This window comes from Hyla sarda, chromosome 6 (assembly GCF_029499605.1).
Source record: "Hyla sarda isolate aHylSar1 chromosome 6, aHylSar1.hap1, whole genome shotgun sequence".
NCBI classification, from domain to species: domain Eukaryota; kingdom Metazoa; phylum Chordata; class Amphibia; order Anura; family Hylidae; genus Hyla; species Hyla sarda.
Genome location: NC_079194.1, coordinates 113,661,271 through 113,679,982, shown reverse-complemented (window position 1 = coordinate 113,679,982; position 18,712 = coordinate 113,661,271). Strand labels below are relative to the sequence as shown.

At 45.1% G+C, this 18,712-nt stretch overlaps 1 protein-coding gene across 2 annotated transcripts in view; it reads left to right on the top strand.

The window, feature by feature from the left end:
• The window catches only part of LOC130275981 (IgGFc-binding protein-like), a 94,536-nt gene that overhangs the window by 55,180 nt on the left and 20,644 nt on the right, over positions 1–18,712 (top strand). For both annotated transcript variants that reach the window (XM_056524737.1, XM_056524738.1), the window contains exon 3: positions 8,137–9,360. In XM_056524737.1, coding sequence (XP_056380712.1) covers positions 8,137–9,360 — 1,224 coding nt within the window. The remainder of the gene's footprint in view (positions 1–8,136; positions 9,361–18,712) is intronic.

Below are 18,712 nucleotides of genomic sequence, written 5' to 3'. Positions count from 1 at the left end.
AAAATTCTCATATACGAAAATAAAACGAGAATATAACGAATATGCGAATATTCGCGAATATATGACGAATATTCGTCCATATATTCGCGAATATTCGCGAATTCGAATATGGCCTATGCCGCTCAACACTAGTGGCAACACAGTTGTTTGGGTGGTCGTTGATCGATTTTCCAAGATGGCACATTTTATTCCTCTTCCTGGCCTTCCTTCAGCGCCTCAGTTGGCAAAGCAATTTTTTATACACATTTTTCGCCTTCACGGTTTGCCCACGCATATCGTCTCGGATAGAGGCGTCCAATTTGTGTCTAAATTCTGGAGGGCCCTCTGTAAGCAGCTCAAGATCAAATAAAACTTCTCTTCTTCTTATCATCCCCAATCCAATGGGCAAGTAGAAAGAATTAATCAGGTCCTGGGTGACTATTTACGACATTTTGTTTCCTCCTGCCAGGATGACTGGGCAGATCTTCTACCATGGGCCGAATTCTCATACAACTTCAGAGTCTCCGAATCTTCTGCTAAATCCCCATTTTTCGTGGTGTACGGCCGTCACCCTCTTCCTCCCCTCCCCACTCCCATGCCCTCTGGTTTGCCCGCTGTTGATGAAGTGACTCAAGATCTTTCCACCATATGGAAAGAAACCCAAAATTCTCTTTTACAGGCTTCATCCCGGATGAAAAAATTTGCTGATAAAAAAAGAACTCCCCCCATTTTTGCTCCCGGAGACAAGGTATGGCTCTCCGCTAAGTATGTCCGCTTTCGTGTCCCCAGTTATAAACTGGGACCACGCTATCTTGGTCCTTTGAAAATCTTGTGCCAGATCAACCCTGTCTCTTACAAACTCCTTCTTCCTCCTTCTCTCCGTATTCCCAATGCCTTCCATGTCTCTCTCCTTAAACCACTCATCCTTAACCGCTTCTCTCCCAAAGTTGTTTCTCCCACTCCTGTTTCCGGTTCGTCTGACGTCTTCTCGGTGAAGGAGATTCTAGCATCCAAGACAGTCAGAGGTAAAAGATTCTTCTTGGTTGACTGGGAGAATTGTGGCCCAGAGGAGAGATCTTGGGAACCTGAGGACAACATCCTAGACAAAAGTCTTATCCTCAGGTTCTCAGGTTCCAAGAAGAGGGGGAGACCCAAGGGGGGGGGGGGGGGGGAACTATTATGCCGAGCGCTCCGGGTCCCCGCTCCTCCCCGGAGCGCTCGCAGCGTCCTCTCATTCGCAGCGCCCCGGTCAGACCTGCTGACCGGCTGCGCTGCGATATTACTCCCAGCCGGGATGCGATTCGCGACGCTAGATGCGCCCGCTCGCGATGTGCATCCCGGCTCCCGTACCTGACCCGTTCCCCGTCTGTGTTGTGCCGGCGCGCGCGGCCCCGCTCCTTAGGGCGTGCGCGCGCCGGGTCTCTGCAATTTAAAGGGCCACTGCGCCACTGATTGGCGCAGCAGGCCTAATAAGTGTCATCACCTGTGCACTCCCTACTTATACCTCACTTCCCCTGCACTCCCTCGCTGGATCTTGTTGCCATTGTGCCAGTGAAAGCGTTTCCTTGTGTGTTCCTAGCCTGTGTTCCAGACCTCCTGCCGTTGCCCCTGACTACGATCCTTGCTGCCTGCCCTGACCTTCTGCTACGTCCGACCTTGCTCTTGTTTACTCCCTTGTACCGCGCTTATCTCAGCAGTCAGAGAGGTTGAGCCGTTGCCGGTGGATACGACCTGGTTGCTACCGCCGCTGCAAGACCATCCCGCTTTGCGGCGGGCTCTGGTGAATACCAGTAGCAACTTAGAACCGGTCCACCAACACGGTCCACGCCAATCCCTCTCTGGCACAGAGGATCCACCTCCAGCCAGCCGAATCGTGACAATATCATTGTGTATTCTCCTCACTATAGAGAAGACATCACTTGTAGTCACTCATATCATTGTGTATTCTCACTATAGAGAAGACATCACTTGTAGTCACTGATATCATTGTGTATTCTACTCACTATAGAGAAAACATCACCTGTAATCACTGATATCATTGTGTATTCTCATCACTATAGAGAAGATGTCGCCTGTAATCACTGATATCATTCTGTATTCTCCTTACCATGGAGAAGACATCACCTGTAGTCACTGATATCATTGAATATTCTCCTCACTATAGAGAAGACTTCACCTGTAGTTATTGATAACATTGTGTATTCTCCTCATTATAGAGAAGATGTCACCTGTAATCACTTATATCATTGTGTATTCTCCTCACTATAGAGAAGACGTCACCTGTAATCACTTATATCATTGTGTATTCTCCTCACTATAGAGAAGACTTCACCTGTAGTCACTGATAGCATTGTGTATTCTCCTCACTATAGAGAAGACGTCACCTGTAATCACTTATATCATTGTGTATTCTCCTCACTATAGATAAGACATCACCTATAATCACTTATATCATTGTGTATTCTCGCTATAGAGAAGACGTCACCTGTAGTCACTGATAGCATTGTGTATTCTCCTCACTATAGAGAAGACGTCACCTGTAGTCACTTATATCATTGTGTATTCTCCTCACTATAGAGAACACATCACCTGTAATCACTGATATCATTGTGTATTCTCCTCACTAAAGAGAAGACTTCACCTGTAGTCACTGATATCATTGTGTATTCTCCTCACTATAGAGAAGACATCACTTGTAGTCACTGATATCATTGTGTATTCTCACTATAGAGAAGACATCACTTGTAGTCACTAATATCATTGTGTATACTACTCACTATAGAGAAAACGTCACCTGTAATCACTGATATCATTGTGTATTCTCATCACTATAGAGAACACATCACCTGTAATCACTGATATCATTGTGTATTCTCCTCACTAAAGAGAAGACTTCACCTGTAGTCACTGATATCATTGTGTATTCTCCTCACTATAGATAAGACATCACCTATAATCACTTATATCATTGTGTATTCTCACTATAGAGAAGACGTCACCTGTAGTCACTGATAGCATTGTGTATTCTCCTCACTATAGAAAAGACGTCACCTGTAGTCACTAATATCATTGTGTATTCTCCTCACTATAGAGAACACATCACCTGTAATCACTGATATCATTGTGTATTCTCCTCACTAAAGAGAAGACTTCACCTGTAGTCACTGATATCATTGTGTAGTCTCCTCACTATAGAGAAGACATCACTTGTAGTCACCAATATCATTGTGTATACTACTCACTATAGAGAAAACGTCACCTGTAATCACTGATATCATTGTGTATTCTCATCACTATATTGAAGATATCACCTGTAATCACTGATATCATTCTGTATTCTCCTTACCATGGAGAAGACATCACCTGTAGTCACTGATATCATTGTGTATTCTCATCACTATATTGAAGATGTCACCTGTAATCACTGATATCATTCTGTATTCTCCTTACCATGGAGAAGACTTCACCTGTAGTCACTGATAGCATTGTATATTTTCCTCACTATAGAGAAGACGTCACCTGTAATCACTTATATCATTGTGTTTTCTCCTCAATAAAAAGAAGACTTCACCTGTAGTCACTGATATCATTGCGTATTCTCCTCACTATAGAGAAGACTTCACCTGTAGTCACTGATATCATTGCGTATTCTCCTCACTATAGAGAAGACTTCACCTGTAGTCACTAATATCATTGTGTATTCTCCTCACTATAGATAAGACATCACATGTAGTCACTGATATCATTGTGTATTCTCACTATAGAGAAGACGTCACCTGTAGTCACTGATATCATTGTTTATTCTCATCACTAAGAGAAGACTTCACCTGTAGTCACTGATATCATTGCGTATTCTCTTCACTATAGAGAAGACTTCACCTGTAGTCACCAAAATCATTGTGTATTCTCCTCACTATAGAGAAGACATCACTTGTAGTCACTGATATCATTGTGTATTCTCACTATAGAGAAGACGTCACCTGTAGTCACTGATATAATTGTGTATGCTCCTCACTATAGAGAAGACTTCACCTGTAATCACTGATATCATTGTGTATTCTCCTCACTATAGAGAAGACGTCACCTGTAGTCACTGATATCATTGTGTATTCTCCTCACTATGTCCCATCAGAGCTGTAGTCACTTGATTTCATTTTACCACCCATCCCCCCCCCTCGGCTATGCAGCGTCAGGGCCTTAAAGCAGCCGATTGGGCCGCCTTATTATTGCACCGTGCCTGATAGCAGTAGCTTTTATTGTTCTAAGACAGAGCTCCGAATTCTCCAAATTCAGTGCATAGATATAAAGTTAGATAATATAATGGTCGCTATTTGCAACCACCTCTAGTAGGAACTTAGGAGCTTATACTTTTATTAACTGAACTTAATCGGATGCTTTAATGGGTGATGATAAGGGTAGTAGTCCCTAAAGTGTAATGTTGTGTAGCTGAGCAATGTAACCCAAAGTTCCTCAGTGTACCACAATTATTATCATTATTTTTTTTATTGAAGCTGTTCCCTTACACAAAGTACAGGAATGAGACTTCATAAAGCCAAGCTTTAAACCCTTTGCACTTCAAAATTACAAAAAAGAGAGGAGAAATCCACTCAGGGAGAAAAATAAGAAAAAACAAGGTGACACCCCATGTTATATAAAGATGCCTGAGATACATATAAAAGATACTAAGGTAGGCGTTTATCAAGGCTCCCCCATTGCACAGGCTCATAAATCCAGCAAGCCCTTGCGCCTATACTAAAGTCTCCGCTAGCAGAGATTTCAACAGCAGTTTTAACAGCACGCCCCATTCACCTGCAACCACACCCTTCACCCCTCTTCTGCTACCCACTTTGAAAACTGCTAATATGAAGAAATGTATAACTTCTATTTATCCTTATCCCAATGGTGACAGCAGCAGTATACAGATAAAGCTGGGAAGGGAAGGGATCTGTGATCTGCCAAAAGATATCTGATAGGTGATGTTGTCATCAAGTAGTTTACAGGAAATCAGCTGATCCAGGACAGACCATTGAACACTGTGATTTCCTGTGGGTCAGGCTGGTGACCACATGACCCAATAACAGTAATGAAACACATAGAGGCAGGTGTGCTTAAATAAAACCGATAGCACTGCAGGACTAGTGATGGTGAGTGTGTATGATATGGGCAAAAAACAACAACCTGGAGTGCGTCTTTAAAAGAGTTTGCAAGCCCCTTTGGTAAAATTACCCACAGGTAGGCAAGGGCAGGACAATATATATATATATATATATGTGTGTGTGTGTGTGTGTGTGTGTGTGTGTGTGTGTGTGTGTAGAGAGAGAGTAAAGTCCAATAGTGGAGACTTGAGCGGAGATGATTTATTATGCTTGGACCTTCACGTTCTCGAATAATGTCCACCTTCTCCTCAGTGGGGTTGGGGGGGCATGGGTGACCTTTGTTTTTCTCCTTCACACGATTAAAGGGATACTCTGGGGTAACTAACTCCATAGCCCATCCTTTCCCTCTCACCAACCTATGTATTTGTCTAAATACTGTGTTTCCCCAATAATAAGGCACTGTCTTATATTTATTTTTCTTCAGAACGACACACCATGGCTTATTTTCATGGGATGTCTTATGCATGCATGACCACCTGCATGTCAGCTGCCATCTCGTGATCAGCTGGGACACGGGACCCGCCACCGCTGCAAGGATATCCCTACAGTAGGGTACCTGTCAAGAAGGGTTGGCCATCTTCATTAGTTTCAATAAGCCACGCCTACCACCATGGCTTGTTTTCGGGAGTATGGCTTATATTTAGGGAATAGATAGAACTGCTGGTATGGCTTATTTTATGGCTACTTGGGGAAACATGGTATCATTCATTAGCTATATAGAACAGTTTCCCTCTTTCAGCTGTCACTTACAGACAGGAAATGAGAGAAAAATGTAATTCTCAAATCCACCTTGTTTTGGTGTAAACCCCTCACTTAGACTAGCCCCCACCCTTCAGGACAACATCACCTGATTTCTGTCCGGTCTAGAGCTCTGGCTGTACAGCCACAACTCCCCTCCCCCTCTCCTCCCTGTGTGAGAGCTTGTGAGCTGTGAGAGAAAAGCAGTGAAGATTCTCAGTCACAACTGAGCACATAGCTTTTTTTTTCTGCAGAATATCTAATCACTGACTTCTGCTATTCAGAGTACAGCGTGATTTATTGCTGGGGGAAGGATAATCTGAAAGAAAAGTTATGTACAGTGTGTGTGAGCTGCAGTGTAAGCATGAACACAGATAGTGAAAACAGTTGTCTGGCAGCCATTACACCGAGCTGCACTGACTTCTGGGAGTTGGAAAAAGTATTTAGGGGACATCAGGGGCCAAAGGAGCTGCAAAAACCACATGAATTACTACAGGGGACACAGAACAGGTATTATGGTGGCTTTGGGGCATTTTTATTTTTATTAACTTTCCTGGAGTAGCCCTTTAATGGTGTGAATACTACTGCAGTGTCCCTTCTCTTCCCCCACATCTCCCCTCTTTCCTACCATGCTTACTGTATCTCTTCTCTCTAACACGGTGGCTGGATGCCCAACACCCCTTTAGCAGGCTAGTTTATTTCTTATTTCAGGCAAGTCCATTTTAGTGTAATAGGGTGCAAGGTAGGTTCTGATAGGACCAGTAGGGCCTGGTTGTCCGCTATTGAGAAGTTAACGTGTCTGCACAGGTGTGTATGCGTACACTATTGGGAGTGTCCGCTATTTGGAGAGTGAAAATACATTAAGTTTTACATTAAGTTTTAAGTGACTATGTCGGAGAATAAAAAATTGTCTGCTCGAGAGGTGTCCCCTATTAGGAGATGTCACTAAGGGAAATTTTACTGTACATACTCAACCCTCTGTTCGCTCCCGATCCAGTGCCACATCAAACTGGGCAAAAGAAGTGCTTCAATAATGCACACTCAGCATAGGATGGTGTAGTCAATATCGAGTTTAAAGGGGTACTCCGGTGGAAAACTTATATATTTTTTTAAAATCAACTGGTGCCAAAAAGTTAAACAGATTTGTAAATTACTTCTATTAAAAAATCTTAATCCTTCTAGCACTTATCAGCTGCTGTATGCTACAGAGGAAATTCTTTTCTTTTTGGATTTATTTTCTGTCTGATCACAGTGCTGTCTGGTGACGCCTATGTCCCTGTCAGGAACTGTCCAGATTAGGAGCAAATATCCCCCATAGCAAACCTCTCCTGCTCTGGATAGTTCCTAAAATGGACAGAGGTGTCAGCAGAGAGCACTGTGGTCAGACAGAAAAGAAATCCAAAAAGAAAAGAATTTCCTCCGTAGTATACAGATGATAAGTACTGGAAGGATTAAGATTTTTTTTAATAGAAGTCATTTACAAATCTGTTTAACTTTATTGCACCAGTTGATTTAAAAAAATAAAATAAATAAATAAAAATGTTTTCCACCGGAGTACCCCTTTAATGCAGTTGCAGTAAACAATGCGACAAACTGAAAAGCCACACATCATTAATTCCTGACTCCTGCATGATTTTAACTAAAATCACCACTTGCACTTCGTTTAAAAAAATAATAATTCTATTGGTATTGTCGCAAAACTCTGTTGCAAAAAAACAACTGCAACAAAAAAACTTTTAAAAAACTTTTATATATATATATATATATATATATATATATATATATACTGGCTCCAGAAAGTTAAACAGATTTGTTAATGACTTCTATTAAAAAATCTTAATCTTTTCAGTACTGATGAGCTGCTGAAGTTGAGTTGTTCTTTTCTGTCTAAGTGCTCTCTGATGACACCTGTCTCGGGAACCGCCCAGTTTAGAAGCAAATCCCCATAGCAAACCTCTTCTGCTAAGATTTTTTAATAGACGTAATTTACAAATCTATTTAACTTTCTGGAGCCAGTTGATATATAAAAAGAAGTTTTTTTCCTGGAATACCCCTTTAAGTGGTCACATGGACTAAAACTAGTGTCTGTCTGCCACAACCTATGCTGAGTATATGGGGATGTCATCAGGGCACTTCCACGTGGCAGTGAACAGTTTGAATATATTTGTAATATTTTTCTGGCCCTTTCCTGTCTATGCGTAGTTTTGTCTAAGGAGCCTGAAAACATTATGATTGCATTTATGGATGTTTTCCTTTTTTCTAGGACAGACCCAAAGAACATTTGTTACTGCTTTCATGAAAAATAGCAATGTAAACTCAAGCGCAACTCTCAAGCTGTATCTAGTGACCTGTGAAAAAGTGGCAACGGTTACAGTGATGGTGTCTCAGCCATTCCTCCATAAGACGGTTCTTGTTGACAAGGACAGTAGTAGTCTTGTGACCCTGGACCGCACATATATGATCGGAGAGGAGGATGTCACTTCAAAGGTAATAATGGTGACATCAGATGTGGCTATATCTGTATTTGCCTTTAACACACTCGCATTAACCTCTGATGCTATGACCTGCCTACCACAAGAAGACCTAGGAACAGAATACTATATAATTACTCCGGGGGGCACAACAGGTAAACGAGGTGGACAATTTGCAGTGGCCAATGGATTTGAACCTGAAGTCCAAGTGCACATAACAGTCTCAGGATCCATCACATATAAAGGGATATCCTACACAACTGGAGATTCATTCATACTGACATTGGGGAGCCAACAGGTAATTCAGTTTCAAAGCCCAGATGACCTTACTGGAACCAAAATCTCATCTTCAACCCCTGTGGCAGTGTTTTCTGGTCATTCCTGTTTTACAGGCATTGGATCTACTTGTGACACAATCATGGAACAGCTCCATCCTCTGCAGAACTGGGGAAAAATCTTTGCTGTGTTCCCGTTCTTTACCCATACTCAAGATGTCATCGATATAGTTGCAGGAAGTCCAGATACGCTTGTGACTGTTGATAGCCTGGGAGGTACCACTCAGCATAGTCTACTGGAAGGGGCCCATGTCCGTATCACTGTTGACAAAATCCTGACTATCAATGCCACCAAACCCATTATGGTCTCCTATTTATTCCAAGAATCTCGCTCTAGTGATATAAAATATGAGTATGATCCGTTTATTACCACTGTCCCACCATCATTACTGGGAAAGACATATTACAAGTTTGTGACACAGTCTGTCTACGACAACTTTATATTTATTGTTTCGGAGGCATCTTCAGACTCTGAGTTCTACCTGGACGGAAAACCATTAAGTTCTTACCCAATGACTATGAAAGAATTCAAGGGTTTAAGAGCTTGGCAAGTCTCAGTGGGTAAAACTGATGAGCAGCATGAGATATATCACAAGATGTCCACATTCACGCTTTATGTTTTTGGCACTGAAATGTCAGTCTCCTATGGGTATTCAATGGGTCAAGGTGTATCATATCCAGGTAAGAGGCAGTCTATACTGCAACAGAATAACATTTGTCAGCACATATTCCTATGAGCTGCAGGCACTGTGAGGTAGGTGACAGGATGACGATATTAAACATGCCATTGTTAGCGTTGATGGGTTTGCCACAACATTTAAAATAATAATTTCTCCTTCTGCGGCGGGGGCTGAGCTGCTTCAGTGGCGCAGCATCACTCAACTCCTGGGTGCCCATCCCTAACTTGATTGTTGTACAGGACTCAGCTTACAGCACACTCAAGGAAAAAATTATATTTTTTGTAGCAAAAAAAAAGTTGGTGCAAAACCATCAACACTAGTATTTTTGATATTGTTGCGCTGTATTGTTATATTTTAACAGCATAAAGCCTACAGAAATGGTTGTGTTTTAGTTACAAAACTATAAGCAGACAGTGAGATTCATGCAACAGAAGAGTAGGGGCCCCAAATCAAAGATAGTAATTATGGTGCTAGAGATTGCCACATGATTTTGCAATCTGCCTTCCATGAACCCTGGTATAAGAGAATATAAAGCCATCTTTACCAGTATTCTTAACTCCTTCCCGCAAATGGACGTATATTTACGTCCACTGCGGGCTTCCGCTGTATGAGGTTCGCTCAGCAAGTGAGCGCGCATCATACCTGGCTAATCGCCGGACATCGCCAATCGGGCTGATGTCCGGTATTAACCCTTTAGACGCCATGATCAAAGTTGATTGCGGCGTCTAAAATGGGAGAAAACTGTTACGGTTAGCTCAGTGGGCCACAGTGAAATTGTGGCATCCTGAACAGCTGAGAGGACAGCGGGAGGGTGCTTACCGTCCTTCCCGCTGTGCAATCGTCGCTCCATTGCTCCAAGCCTGAGATCCAGGCTTGAGCAATCGAGCACAGATAACACTGATCAATGCTATGCTGTGGAGACTAATAAAAAGTTAAAAAAAAAGTTAATAAATGTGATTTAACCCCTTCAGTAATAAAAGTTTGAATCACCCCCCCCCCCCTTTTCCCATTAAAAAAAAAAAGATATGTGAAAAAAAAAAGAATAAACATGTGGTATGGCCGCGTGCATAAATGTCTGAACTATAAAAATATTATGGTAATTGTTCTGTCCTCGCTACACGTTACCCTGTGGTGTGTAGTCTGACATGCAGATAAACCGCCCTATTCTTCAATAGCCAAGACTGTATGGTGAAGTCTGTAGATTTATTGAGTCATAGGTAATAAGCACGCGGTGAAACTAGAAAACAATAGAGCAGAAAACATGAATAAACACATGTTCATATACAACTAACATATCAGCATATCAGCATTACAACATATCAGCATTACAACATATCTGAAACATAGCATGTAATAACATGGATGACATGTAGAGAGCTGGTCTGCTAATTACAACTTAAGACAGTGCAGCTGCTGCTCTGGAACATAAGAGTCTGTGTAGCTGGAAGAAGCTGTGGCTGAGAAATACTGTAGGGCAAGTCCATAAGCTTACCAGCGATGCTGCCACATGGGGCAATGGAGGATGCAGTCTCTCTCTTCTTAGCACAGTCTGTAATGGAGTTCTTCCTCCCAAGATGCTTCACTTCACTGAGGAGGGATGGAAGGAGCAGAGGGACAAATCACTGAAAGGCAAAGTCAGCCACTAGATGGAATGCCTGTGTAATCAGGCTCACTTTACAGTACATAAAGATGCTGGAGGCATGACACTCCCCGCTTGGTATCCATGGATGCCACCAATTTAGTCTTCAGAAGATAGAAGCAAAATGAGTTCAGATATTGGTCTGAGAAACAACTTGGATTCACTTCCTTTTGCTATCTTCACTTCTACTTTGCGAACATGTCCATCTTCACTAGGGAATGTTTTGGTGACTAAGCCAAGAGGCCAATGGTTTCTTTGAACTTGACAGTCTTTTACAAGAACAATGTCACCATCTTTTAGGTTAGGTTTGGTGATTTGCCATTTGTTCCGTGGTTGCAATGTAGATAAATATTGTTTACGCCATCTGTCCCAGAAGGTATTTGCAAGGCTTTGCACTTGTCTCCATTGACGTTTATACAAATCTTTGGAATCGAATTCTCCTGGAGGAGCATTGAATGTCCCCGTTTTTTGAGTAAGCAAAGTGGCAGGAGTTAATAAGAGAGGTTCCTCTGGATCACTAGGGACTGGGGTGAGAGGTCTTGCATTTACTATAGCTACAATTTCTGCCATAAAGGTAATTAGACTTTCATGGGTGAGTCTTGTTGTGCCCATCTGTAGAAAAATAGAGTCAAGAATTCTTCGAACTATGCCGATCATTCTTTCCCAGGATCCTCCCATATGAGAAGAGTGCGGTGGGTTGAATGTCCATATGCAACTTTGGTTACTCAAGAATTTTTCAACACTTTTGTAGTCCACATTTGAAAGAATTTTTAATTCTTTGGCTGCTCCAACAAAGTTAGTACCTCTGTCTGAACAAATGTGTTTGACAGGGCCTCGGATAGCAATAAAACGCCTGAGAGCATTAATGAAGCTTGAGGTGTCTAGGGACTCAATAACTTCTATATGAATAGCTCTGATAGACATACAGGTAAATAGAACTGCCCATCGCTTACTGTTAGCCTGACCGCCTCTAGTACGTACAGTGGTGATTGACCAAGGTCCAAAAACATCAAGGCCAACATTGGTGAAAGGAGGTTCTGTGTCAAGCCTGTCTGCTGGTAGATTAGCCATCTTTTGTGTTTGATTTAGACCCCGAAGTTTGCGACAGGTGACACATTTAAAGATGATACTGCTGATGAGCCTTTTTGCACCGATAATCCATAGGCCAGCAACTCTTAAAGCACCTTCTGTAAATAGTCTTCCTTGATGTCTGACCTCATTGTGGTAATGGTTCACGAGTAAAGCAGCAATATGGCAATAACCAGGGATTATAAGAGGGCTTTTCTCTTTGTACTCCAGCTTTGCTTCCTTAAGTCGGCCTCCTACTCTCAGTAGGCCATTGCTATCAATGAATGGGTCAAGCTTACTCAATACACTGTCCTTAGGTAATGGTCTCTTGTTGGTGAGGCTCTCGATCTCTCTAGAGTAGGCTTCTTGTTGAACAGTATAGATAATGTGATTTCTTGAATGTTCCAGGTCTGATACTGCATAGACCTTTGTACAGTGATGCCAGCCTTTACATTCATTTAGACTAGAAGTTCTCATACTACTGAATGAGCAAGTTATGTGAGTTAAACAGGTAATAGCTCGAACAAGTGACTTCCAGGTTGAAAATCGTTTGAATCTCTGAGATCCGAGTTGGTTATCTGAGGTTGTTGTGTGGAGTGTAGACACCTTAGGGCGGATTTCAACATCCAACTCTGCACCCACTAATTCAAAGTCTTTCACGGTAGCTTGCTCTGGGTTGTACAAGAATTTTGGTCCTGAAAACCACGTAGTGTTATTCAAATGATTAGCAGCAACGGCTCTAGTAGCATGATCAGCAGGGTTCTGGTCTGTAGGTACATAGTGCCACTGCTTTGGATGGACAGATCTCCTAATCCGTAATACTCTGTTGTTAACATATACATAGAATCTTCTGGTTTCATTGTAGATATAACCTAAGACCACCTTACTGTCTGTGTAGAATGCAACATCTTTTAGGTCAATGTCCAATTCAGATGTAATTAATTCAGCTACCTCAACAGCTAGTACAGCAGCACATAGTTCTAGTCTGGGTACAGTGTGCTCAGGGTATGGTGCAAGTTTGGTTTTACCCATGACAAATCCAACATGGCATTGTCCTTTAGAGTCCATGGTTTTAATATAGGCCACAGCAGCAATTGCCTTGACAGAAGCATCTGAAAATATGTAGAGTTTTTGGCTTTGTATTTCTGTAGAAGGCACTGGTGCATAGGGTCTAGCTACATTGAGTTTAGATAAAGCTGTAAGAGAGTTTTTCCACTCTTCCCACTGAATCCTTTGATCGGCTGGTAAAGGTGTGTCCCAGTCAGATGTTTCACGGGTTAAGTTTCTGAGTAGGGCTTTACCTTGAATTGTAACAGGAGCTGCAAACCCCAAGGGATCATAAAAACTATTTATGGTGGACAGAACACCCCTACGTGTGAAGGGCTTTTCCTCCTTGCTGGCTTGGAAGATGAATGTGTCCGATTTTAGATTCCAGAGAAGTCCAAGGCTGCGTTGTACTGGCATAGGGTCAGTCCCTAAGTCCAGGTCTTTCAAATCACTACAGCGATCCTGAGATGGAAAGGCTTCTATTAGTTCTTGACTATTGGAGGCTATTTTGTGAAGCCTGAGGTTTGAGTAGGCAAGCATTTCTTGAGCTCTCCTGAGGAGATTAATAGCAGTCTCATTTGAAGGCATAGCTTTTAGGCAGTCATCAACATAGAAGTCCTTTTCTACGAATTTTCGGACATCTGATCCATATTCCGCCTCACCTTCTTGAGCAGACCTTTTGAGTCCATAAATTGCAACTGATGGCGAAGGACTGTTGCCAAAGATGTGCACTCTCATACGGTACTCTATAACTTCTTTAGAAAGATCATTGTCTCTGTACCAGAGAAATCTTAAGAAATTCCTGTCTTCCTTTTTCACAAGGAAACAATGAAACATTTGTTGAATGTCAGCGGTGAAGGCAATAGAATCATTGCGGAAGCGCATGAGTACTCCCATAAGTTTGTTGTTCAGGTCTGGACCTGTCAAGAGAACATCATTTAAAGAGACACCCTCAAACTTGGCACTAGAGTCAAACACCACCCTGATTTGGCCTGGTTTCTTTGGGTGGTATACTCCAAACATTGGTAGGTACCAGCATTCCTCAAAGTCTTTGAGTTTGGGAGCTATCTCTGCATGGCCATTTTCAAGTATCTTTTTCATGAAGGTGAAGAAGTGGTTTCTCATTTCTTGTTTCCTCTGCAGGTTGTGCTTGAGAGAAGAGAAACGTTTTAGAGCTTGCTCTCTGTTATTAGGCAGGCGTTGTCTGGGACTCCTGAATGGAAGAGGTGCGACCCAGCTGTTAGTTTCATCTTTAACAAATCCATTGTGCATTATGTCTAAAAACAACTTGTCCTCTATTGACATTGCCACTTGATTATCCTTCGTTGTTCTCTGAAAGACTGTACAACCTAACTGATCTTCATAAATGTTAGATGCTGCATGGCTGTCACACTGAAGATCTGTATAGGTGCAGAGCAGTTGGTTGCAGTATGGCAATTCTTTGACATGAAAGTTGTTGTTGCATGGTTGGAAAAGAGAAGGTCGACCATTGTCTAGCATATTGGTGAGCATGCTGGTCACAGAGGTGGGAGTGTGCATGCGTCCCAAGCATACATCTCCTATTATGACCCATCCTAGGTCTAGCTTTTGGGCATAGGGAGCATTATTGGGACCATTAATATGATGTCTCACCTTGTGTACTTGTAAAATATCTCTCCCAAGAAGTAGGATTATCTGTGCCTGATGATCAAGTTCTGGTATAAGATGTGCCATGCTCTTTAGGTGTGAATGATAGCTTGCTACCTCTCTTGTAGGAATTTCAGATCTGTTGTCAGGAATTTGGTTGCACTCAATTATGGTAGGCAAGGGAAGGCAAGTCTGTCCATCTAAGGATTCAATTTGGTAGCCGGTGGCCTTCCTCCCCATTGTGGATGTGGTACCTGCACAGGTTTTTAAGGAGTATGGAGTGCTTGGTCCTTGAGTTTTGAAGATGTCAAAGAATGTTGATCTGGCTAAGGATCTATTACTCTGATCATCCAGTATAGCATACAGTTTTACAGCTTTGTCTTTTTGGCCTTTTGGGTAGACTCTGACTAGACAGATTTTAGAGCAGGATCTGCTGCCTAATGTCCCTTTGCACACTTCTGTGCATTGTGAAGTGACCTCTGGTGAAGCTATAGCAGTGTTTCCTTTCTCCCCGCCATGCTCAGTGTCACTTGAAGCGCTCTGTGAAGCCCATGGTGCTGGACCAGGGTGTAAAGCTGTGTTGTGATCTGTGGTGTCACATTCTGTGCATTTTACACTGACCTTGCAATCCTTGGCAAAATGAGATGTTGATCCACAGCACTTGTAACAGATGCCATTCTCTTTCAGGAATCTTTTGCGGTCTTCAACTGGTTTCTCTTGTCTTGGCCGTTGGGGATGCGATTCGCACAGCGGGACGCGCCCGCTCGCGAATCGCATCCCAGGTCACTTACCCGTCCCGGTCCCCTGCTGTCATGTGCTGGCGCGCGCGGCTCCGCTCTCTAGGGCGCGCGCGCGCCAGCTCTCTGAGACTTAAAGGGCCAGTGCACCAATGATTGGTGCCTGGCCCAATTAGCTTAATTGGCTTCCACCTGCTCCCTGGCTATATCTGATCTCCTCCCATGCACTCCCTTGCCGGATCTTGTTGCCTTGTGCCAGTGAAAGCGTTTAGTGTGTCCAAAGCCTGTGTACCTGAACTTCTGCTACCCATCCTGACTACGAACCTTGCCGCCTGCCCCCGACCTTCTGCTACGTCTGACCTTGCCTCTGCCTAGTCCTTCTGTCCCACGCCTTCTCAGCAGTCAGCGAGGTAGAGCCGTTGCTAGTGGATACGACCTGGTTGCTACTGCCGCAGCAAGACCATCCCGCTTTGCGGCGGGCTCTGGTGAAAACCAGTAGCCTCTTAGAACCGGTCCACTAGCACGGTCCACGCCAATCCCTCGCTGACACAGAGGATCCACTACCTGGAAGCCGAATCGTGACAGTAGATCCGGCCATGGATCCCGCTGAGGTGCCGCTGCCAAGTCTCGCTGATCTTCCCACGGTGGTCGCTCAGCAATCGCAGCAGATTGCCCAACAAGGACAGCAGCTGTCGCAGTTGACCGCCATGTTACAGCAACTTCTGCCTCTGCTACAGCAGCAACCATCTCCTCCGCCAGCTCCTGCACCTCCTCCGCAGCGAGTGGCCGCTCCTAACCTCCGCTTGTCCCTGCCGGACAAATTTGATGGGAACTCTAAACTCTGCCGTGGATTTTTGTCTCAGTGTTCCCTGCATATGGAGATGTTGTCGGACTTGTTTCCTTCAGAACGGTCTAAGGTGGCGTTCGTAGTAAGCCTTCTTTCAGGAAAGGCCTTGTCTTGGGCCACACCGCTCTGGGACCGCAATGATCCTGCCACAGCCACAGTCCAGGCCTTCTTCACTGAACTCCGGAGTGTCTTCGAGGAGCCAGCCCGAGCTTCTTCTGCCGAGACTGCCCTGTTGAACCTGGTCCAGGGTAATTCTTCAGTGGGCGAGTACGCCATCCAATTTCGTACTCTTGCTTCCGAGTTATCATGGAATAACGAGGCTCTCTGCGCGACCTTTAAGAAAGGCCTATCCAGTCGCATCAAGGATGTGCTGGCCGCACGAGAGATTCCTGCCAATCTGCAAGAACTCATCCATCTAGCTACCCGCATTGACATGCGTTTTTCTGAGCGACACCAAGAGCTCCGCCAGGAAAAAGACTTAGATCTCTGGGCACCTCTCCCACAGTATCCGTTGCAATCTACGCCTGGGCCTCCCGCCGAGGAGGCCATGCAAGTGGATAAGTCTCGCCTGACCCAGGAGGAGAGGAATCGCCGTAGGGAAGAAAATCTCTGTCTTTACTGTGCCAGTACCGAGCATTTCTTGGTGGATTGCCCTATCCGTCCTCCACGCCTGGGAAACGAACGCACGCACCCAGCTCACGTGGGTGTGGCGTCTCTTGGTTCCAAGTCTGCTCCTCCACGTCTCACGGTGCCTGTGCGGATTTCTTCTTCAGCCAACTCCTCCCTCTCAGCCGTGGCCTGCTTGGACTCCGGTGCCTCTGGAAATTTTATTTTGGAGTCATTTGTTAATAAATTCAGCATCCCGGTGACCCGTCTCGTCAAGCCGCTCTACATCTCCGCGGTCAACGGAGCCAGATTGGACTGCACCGTGCGTTACCGCACAGAGCCCCTCCTCATGTCTATTGGACCCCACCTTGAGAGGATTGAGTTCTTCATTCTCCCCAACTGTACCTCTGAGGTCCTCCTCGGTCTGCCTTGGCTCCGGCTTCATTCCCCCACCATTGATTGGACCACCGGGGAGATCAGGAACTGGGACTCTGCCTGCCACAGGAAGTGCCTCTCCCCCCCTCCCAGTCCCGTCAGGCAAGCCTCTGTGCCTCCCCATGGCCCCCGTCCTGGTGTCACACTGCCCCGTGCCAGGCCTCGCCCTCTGCCCTCCCTCCCCATTCCCACTCCTGCGGTACTGCCTGCCGTTGAGGAAACCCTCCATTCTTTCCCGGTGTCCTCATCCCAGGGGAGGCAGTTACCGGACAAAGAGAAGGGGAGACCTAAGGGGGGGGGTACTGTTACGCCTAGCGCTCCGGGTCCCCGCTCCTCCCCGGAGCGCTCACGGCGTCTTTCTCCCTGCAGCGCCCCGGTCAGTCCCGCTGACCGGGAGCGCTGCACTGTCTTGGCCGTTGGGGATGCGATTCGCACAGCGGGACGCGCCCGCTCGCGAATCGCATCCCAGGTCACTTACCCGTCCCGGTCCCCTGCTGTCATGTGCTGGCGCGCGCGGCTCCGCTCTCTAGGGCGCGCGCGCGCCAGCTCTCTGAGACTTAAAGGGCCAGTGCACCAATGATTGGTGCCTGGCCCAATTAGCTTAATTGGCTTCCACCTGCTCCCTGGCTATATCTGATCTCCTCCCATGCACTCCCTTGCCGGATCTTGTTGCCTTGTGCCAGTGAAAGCGTTTAGTGTGTCCAAAGCCTGTGTACCTGAACTTCTGCTACCCATCCTGACTACGAACCTTGCCGCCTGCCCCCGACCTTCTGCTACGTCTGACCTTGCCTCTGCCTAGTCCTTCTGTCCCACGCCTACTCAGCAGTCAGCGAGGTAGAGCCGTTGCTAGTGGATACGACCTGGTTGCTACTGCCGCAGCAAGACCATCCCGCTTTGCGGCGGGCTCTGGTGAAAACCAGTAGCCTCTTAGAACCGGTCCACTAGCACGGTCCACGCCAATCCCTCGCTGACACAGAGGATCCACTACCTGGAAGCCGAATCATGACAGTAGATCCGGCCATGGATCCCGCTGAGGTGCCGCTGCCAAGTCTCGCTGATCTTCCCACGGTGGTCGCTCAGCAATCGCAGCAGATTGCCCAACAAGGACAGCAGCTGTCGCAGTTGACCGCCATGTTACAGCAACTTCTGCCTCTGCTACAGCAGCAACCATCTCCTCCGCCAGCTCCTGCACCTCCTCCGCAGCGAGTGGCCGCTCCTAACCTCCGCTTGTCCCTGCCGGACAAATTTGATGGGGACTCTAAACTCTGCCGTGGATTTTTGTCTCAGTGTTCCCTGCATATGGAGATGTTGTCGGACTTGTTTCCTTCAGAACGGTCTAAGGTGGCGT